Genomic DNA, 7,464 nt, shown 5'->3' with positions numbered 1-7,464 from the left:
TTCTTAACGTATCATATTGAAACTTTGCATACTTATTCTTTGTACCCCAAGGAACATCCCTATCGCTTGGGGTGCATGCCCAACCCCCAGGGGCAGAGCCACGCCCATTTTCTTTTTGTGTGTCTGTGTGTTGCCTACAGGCCACAATTCTTAAGTTATCATCTTGAATCTTTACATACTTATTCCTTATAACCTAAGGATGATCCCTATTGTTTTTGGTGCATGCCCGATCCCCAGGGGCAGAGTCACGCCCATTTCTTATATTTGTTTGTTTGTCGTCTATAGGCCGCATTTCTTAACGCATCATCTCGAAACTTTGCATACTTATTCTTTGTACCCTAAGGAACATCCCAATCGTTTGGGGTGCATGCCTAGCCCCCATGGGCAGAGCCACACCCATTTCCTTTTTGTGTGTCTGTGTGTTGCCTTCAGGCCAAAATTCTTAATCGATCGTCTTGAAAAATTTTCATATGAATTCCTTATACCCTAAGGATGATCCCTATTGTTTTTGGTGCATGCCCGACCCCCAGTGGCAGAGCCACACCCATTTCTTGTATTCATTGTTTGTCATCTACAGACCGCATTTCTTAACGTATCACATTGAAACTTTGCATACTTACTCCTTCTATCCTAAGGAACATCCCTATTGTTTGTGGTGAATGCCCAGCCCCCAGGGACAGAGCCACACCCATTTTCTTTTTGTGTGTCTGTATGTCACTTACATCCTTCAATGCTTAATCGATGATCTCGAAAAACTTTTTTATACCTATACGTTATACCCTAAGGATGACCTCTATTTTTTTGGTGATTGCCCAACCCCCAGGGGCAGAGCCACACCCATTTTGTTCTTTGTGTCTCTGTGAGTTGCCTACAGGCCACGATTCTTAATGGATTGTCTTTGAACTTGGGATATGTTTCCTTATAGCCTAAGGACGACACTTGCATGTCACAACCCCCAGGGGCAGAGCCACGCCCAATTTTTATGTTTATCGTTTACAGGCCGGAATTCTGAATGGATCAACTTGGTATTTGGCATATGTATTCCTTATAGCCTAAGGGCATCAACTATTGATTTTGGTGAATGCCCCGACGCCCAGGGGCAGAGCAACGCCCAATTTTTGGCTTTAACGCCCAAAGGCCACAATTCTGAATGGATTATCTTGGAACTTGGTATACTTATTCCTTATACATTAAGGACGGCAACTATTGATGTTGTCATTTCAATAACAGGATGGTACCTATTTATATTGTTTCCATATCCAACCCCCATGGGCAGAGCCACGCCCAGTTTTTGTATTTGTGGTCTACAGGCTGCAATTCTGAATGGATCATCTTGGAATTTTGCATATTTATTCCTTAAACCATAAAGACAGCAACTATTTATTTTGATGCTTGCCCCGACCTCGTAGGGCAGTGTCACGCCCACTTTATTGTTAGTATTTTGTCTGTAAATTTGGCAAAACAAACCCGACGCCTAGCCTTCTTGGCCTCTGATCATATTACAGCCATTTCATATTTCATTCTCTTCATTTTAAAAAGTACCATATCAATCAAAACTGGAATGTGGACGTATATTGCAGCGTTAGCGATGCTCTTGTTTTAAATTAAATTCTAATGTGTATCATGTATGTATATTAGAATGAACTCTTTCATATAAAGTTGTATTAAATCAAATAACATCCTGATCAAGTTTTCAAAGCTTTCTCTATTCTAGAGATAATATCATGAGATTCATTTGGTTTAGTTCTTCTCTTTTCATCTATAGCTCTTTTGACATGTTTCTTAATGTCTTCAAGAATGGCGTCGTAAGCAACCTCAGAATTTCTTCTCATAGCCTGAGCTTTTCGAAATGTTTTCTTTTGGCCCTTTTTCATTTCTCTGTCAAAAAAGAAAAAATATTGTTTAAAATATTATTCTTGGAAAGTTATTTCTTTACAATTATAGTTATTAAGAAGGTTATTTCTTTCAGTTTGCACAGAAAAGTAGTACGTTAAACTCCATTTCATTTCGCTTATCTCTTTAAAATTATTGTTATTAAGTTAATGGGAAGTTTATGTCCTTAAAATTACAGTTGTTGAGAACTATAAGATTATAGTTATTAAAACCTTTATTTCTTTAAATATAGTGCTGAATAGTAGGACCTTAAACCTCATTTTATTTCTTTAAAAATAGTCCCGTCTCCATTAGCCCAGTTCATTCAGAACAGTAGGACATTAAACCCCATTCCGTTTCTTTAAAATAGTTTTTCAGAAGTTATACATTTTTCTGCCAGGAATATGGTGTATCGTAAACATACTCAGTTTATTTTGGTATATACCATTTTACCCCAATTCCAGGACTTTATTATTAAAAATACCAATATAGAAAAACTACGCACTCTATATCTATCTGATTGTTGTCATCACTGTCCAGCCTCTGCATCAATAATTCTAAGGATGCTACGGATAATGGTAGATTCATAGCCTATAAAAATACAACAGCAAACAAGGTCCAGTATTGGAAATTGCATATGAAAACAAGCAAAACCTTAGTTAAATATCCTTATAAATTTTGATGCATTAAATACCTGACAGGATTTTAATTGATCAATGTTAGCTTTTTCTGAAATTAGGAATTCGATCTGCAATTACATGGTAAGTACATTGGGAAACGTCATATTTTATTATAAACAGTATGCAAATGAAATGGTACAGTGCAACAAAATCCTGCCAATGGCAGCTCTACGGCAGACATGGAATTGATATTTTATTAAAACAGAGTTTAATAAAACCCCACTAAATTACTAAACGCCTAAAGGAAAATAAGATTTAGAATTACCAAAAATGCCTGACAGAGTTCTTTTCTAGATAAGGTTCCACTTTGGTCTGTATCAAGAACACGGAACAGGTCTATTAATCGTAGATTTTCCTGTTTCATATATTCAAAAAGAACCATACAGGGATCATAATGTTCCAGAGCTGCTTTAGGTTTTTCGGTGCCCTGGTGAGTTTGATGAAGATTCTCCCCGTGTATCACTTTAATAGATCTCACATCGTACAATTCAGCCAAACATTTCATAAAATCTTTATCCACTGGAATATCCTGCAATAAAAACACATCAACTGTTTCATATGTAAACTCTAAAATAAGCCATTGTTTCAATTAGACGTGTTTTTTTTGTGCACATGATGGTATCTATGTATGGGCACTTGCTTAAGATTCCATGTCTACACTGACTTACACAGTCGAAAGATGAACCACATCGTATCTGAAATTGTTAACACACATTTCCGCAAATTTACTTGCGTATTAAAGCTAAAAGTAGATCTGTTTGAAAGGGCAATCCCGATAATATTTTGGAGAATAAAACTGCTTAATTTTGTGTTAAAATCCCTTAAAATCCTCTACCTTAGGGCCGAGCAACTAACTCAATATTTGTCATATGTTTTCAAACAACTTAAACCCACCAGTCTTCATCTGGAAATGGAGACCGGTGTCCAAATTGTATTATACGTGTCTGGATAAAACCAGACGTTTATTTTATAAAAATAATTTACCCTTCGTTATGAAGTACAGCATTTTTGACTTTCAGGTCCAAACGACTCAATATTTTGAGCTAAAATTTTTGAGAAAAGGTAAATACACCATTTCTCTATATCTGGGTGCTTAAATTTCATACGTACTCGGACTTTTATTTGCGAGACTTTGTTCAAATCGGGATAGTCCCTTTAAACTGAAACTTGTGTACACGACAACACCGAAAAATGGGTTTCCAGACACCTATACTTACTGCTAAATGTATTTCTTTGATTGAACATCTTGGTGATAACATTATGGCCCTTAATATAGCTACAGCACCAGTCGTAGTTAGAGGGTTGAAAGAGAGCTAAAACATATAAACGTAACAAATAATAGCATGATGTATTTATATGTTCCTTATTATTAATCTGACTCTAGGTACATTTTAACCTGGACACAGAGAGGGGGAACGAGGTTTAACGTCCACTCGACAATTCGGACTAACACATTGGACAATTTCAATACTTCGCTTGCGCATATGGGTCTTAAGCAGTTGGAGGAAACCGGAGAAAACCCAGGAGGTTGGACCTTGTCACGAACAAGCTTGGGATCAAAACCTTGCTATGGTCTATAACGTACGTGACAGACCACTCGACCACCCATCTGGGCCTTCTTACGTCGAACTGCGTTATCTCGACTTACCTTTAAAACCCGTAGAGTATAGTTCTTCACTAGTCCATTGACTACAGGTTTTAAGCCAACATAATCAATTCTGTTACATGTTAAATCTAATTCCTTTAATACGGTATTCCTTTTTAAACATGACTCTAACGCCATACACCCTTCTCTATCTAAACCATTCCATGATAAATCTAAATATTCCAAACATTCATTTACCTGGCAAACATATTAAAAATGAAAGATTAAATAGATATTTAAGTTTCAGAAATAATATACCGTATAGACATTTTATTTTTTTTTTTTACAAATATTCTTTTTTACAAATTAAATAGACTTTTTTCTTCAATTTGAATAGACGTATTTTCCACCAAATTATAATACATATTTTGTACGAATTATACAGACATTATTTTACAAATTATATTGGAAAATTATATAGACATTTGACATATTATAATTATGTATTTTATAGAGATACATATTTTGAAAATTATAGGAGATTTATAAAGAATAAAATGGTGTTTAAATGGAATTTAAGATATTATAGTTTAAAGTCAAGTAGGGGGCCGCGTTGGCTCAGCGGGTAAGGCAATGGCTCACTAACCAGGACGTCAGATGTTTGTTCCCGGGGTGGGACGAAAATCTGAGGTCCCGTGTACACGTTGTCGTGCATGTAAAATAACCCTTGACATTTGGAATTCGAAATGTTCCCCACAGATCACTGTGTGGCTTGTACCCATTTTCATTAGTTCAATAGAAATATAAATCCAATTGTATTTCAAGTCAACTATTGGATTTCAAATAATCTAATATAGTTAGTAATCAAAGTTAGAATTTACGGCTAATCCTTGACAAAACTTTACTGCTCCTCTTTTTCTGATACCATTCCAACTTAAATCTAACCACTTTAAACCAATATTCTTAGCTGAAATAGCAAATTAAATACATGACTCGGATCGTTATCAGAATGCGCAAAGAACATGTCATCATTTAGGCCAAATAAATGAATATGTTTTGGTTCTCAGATAATCTAAAATGGGCCCCACCACCCGTTAAAAAATAAAAAAAAAAAAATACAGTCCCATACCAAACGAAAATATTTTATCCCGGTTACAGTGATTTGAGTGAAACCAGGCTCAGATTAATCAACGGGTAGACAACCCTGAAAAATTTTACTGGCTATCATAAAGGATACTAGATAATCTTACATTGCTTTAATGAAATGGGGTTTAACGTCCCACTGTTCTGCTCCGACTGAGCTAATGAAGATGTGCATACTCCATGCAGTGTGTTATGAGGGAAATTTGGCCCGGACAGCGGCACTACGGCCGTAGTTGATGAACTTCGATCTTCTCTCAGATTTTTTCTAATTTTAAGAGTTTTTCACTTAGATTTTAATACTGAAATTTATCATTCACTCTTACTGGATTATATTCTCAGTTTCATGTAGGCTTTGAAACATTCAAGTTTGAATTGATAAACTTGTTTCTTTAACTAGACCAATATAAGTATGGGTGATAATTTGTAATATAACATACCTAGAGCAGATCCTAATAATACCCCGGCTTCTTCATCTATATTACAATAATTCAACATTAATTCTCCTAAAGTTTCGTTCATCTAGTAAAATTTTAAAATAAAAGTTTTCCCAAAGAATGAATTACTAATGCATGGTAGCTTCAAATATTTGCTCCACATACCTCAGATAATGAGTCACAAAACGTGTCACAAAGACTTAATGACGTATAGTACAACACATATTCAACAATACATTAACAAAACATAAAACTATTTATCACCCAATAATATATCCTACCGTAGATATCGCTTGTGTGATATATTTTATATCTCCTTAGGAGATATCGCTTTACATGAATTTGATTGGTCAGTTGAAAAGGAACTACTTTTTTTTATTTTCAAAGAACAGTCAATTTCTTATTAAAAGTAACTTTTTTTTAATTAAAAATGAACTATTGTTATTCAATTGACCTTGATGGAAATACTTGGTCAATATAAAGGACTTTGCAATGGTTGAATTGCTGTCAAAAAATGATGTATCACTACGCCGTAATGTTCAGTAAAAGTGAAATCTACAGCAAAGAATTATATTTATCTATTTGTGCATGTAAGAAGTGATTGGGTGATAAATAAAATCTCCTACTCGTCTTTTTTTATATCAAAAAATATCAACTTGTGTTGATATTTTTTGATATAAAAAAAGACTGGTAGGAGATTCTCTATATCTACAATAACCTTTCTGATGTGAAAATCTCTCTTATCAATATCAGTACAACTTCAAAATTATAATAAATTTTCAGTGAAAATTACTTACTATTTAAACTTTCCAAATAAAAGAAAAGTGATATTAGGTGTTCACGATCAAAATGGATTATGTGATGCACGGATCTTTTAAAGCCAACTTGAAGACTTGTATCACATCCATTATATAGCTGTATTATATGACGCGGTGATGGGTTTAATGTATTTAACAAGATATGCAAACTTATAATAATGTATCAACAATTAAGAAGGCGCCCGCTTCTGTGTTCACACAATGGGTAGCCTACCGATAAAGTAAATGCTACTGAAATTTACCTTCAGCATTTCTGCAATATCTTTGGCATTAATTGTTGAAAATTTGTTATCTGAAAGAAATAATTGAAAACGCGGATTCAGGGCTGGGTCGAGCGGATGGGTTGGAATCTGTGTTGGACTATGCCCCTAGGGTTTATTTATATGTCCATGCCTTGAAGATACATTGTGGTAGATTAGATAAAGAGCTAGCAATTCTCACTATAATACACGTAGTTAAAAACTAGATAATGGAAACGCAATTTGATGAAAATTTCAGTCAAATTGATCAACTATGAACCGAGATTTTAGAGATTGAATATTGGGACTAGCCTCGATCATCATTACTAAAGTCGGTGGGATAAAAAAACATTGTCTCAATTATCCACTTTTTGATTTAATTATGAATGGAAGTCGAACAGCAAATCGGAACGTAATCCAATAAACATCGCAGGCTAGCGATGCCATCGAGAGTTGATTATGGTCTGGATAAGTTAATTAATGTCTAATTAATAATTTAGATAACATTTCAGGCCCAAAGAAATACGTGCAATAGGCAGATTTAGATCTTGCATAATGTATGTTTAATTTCAATAAAAATATAATTATAATAAAAATATAATTTTAATAAAAATATAATTATAATAAATATATAATTTCAATAAATAAATAATTTTGATATATATATATAAATATTTTAATAAATATATAATT

The 7,464-nt window shown here is 34.2% G+C and overlaps 1 protein-coding gene across 1 annotated transcript; it reads right to left on the bottom strand.

The window, feature by feature from the left end:
• Positions 1-1,605: 1,605 nt before the first annotated feature.
• Positions 1,606-6,836, bottom strand: LOC126830326 (leucine-rich repeat-containing protein 74A). The gene is made up of 8 exons (XM_050560695.2): positions 6,775-6,836; positions 5,718-5,799; positions 5,019-5,104; positions 4,201-4,395; positions 3,770-3,865; positions 2,818-3,081; positions 2,378-2,463; positions 1,606-1,878 (listed from the first exon to the last, which is right to left on the bottom strand). The coding sequence occupies exons 1-8, from the start codon at positions 6,781-6,783 to the stop codon at positions 1,686-1,688; spliced, it is 1,011 nt and encodes a 336-aa protein (XP_050416652.1). The 5' UTR covers positions 6,784-6,836; the 3' UTR covers positions 1,606-1,685.
• Positions 6,837-7,464: the final 628 nt, after the last annotated feature.

This window comes from Patella vulgata, chromosome 8, assembly GCF_932274485.2.
Source record: "Patella vulgata chromosome 8, xgPatVulg1.2, whole genome shotgun sequence".
Taxonomy (NCBI): Eukaryota; Metazoa; Mollusca; class Gastropoda; family Patellidae; genus Patella; species Patella vulgata.
Note: the sequence above shows the minus strand (reverse complement) of the source record. Positions and strands in the feature narration are given on the sequence as shown.

Coding starts and splice junctions, on each gene's coding strand:
- LOC126830326 (XM_050560695.2), bottom strand. Junction 5,105..5,717: donor ATTATTAGGATCTGCTCTAG/GTATGTTATATT, acceptor TTGCTATTTCAG/CTAAGAATATTGGTTTAAAG. Junction 1,879..2,377: donor AACAATCAGATAGATATAGA/GTGCGTAGTTTT, acceptor CTTTTTTGACAG/AGAAATGAAAAAGGGCCAAA.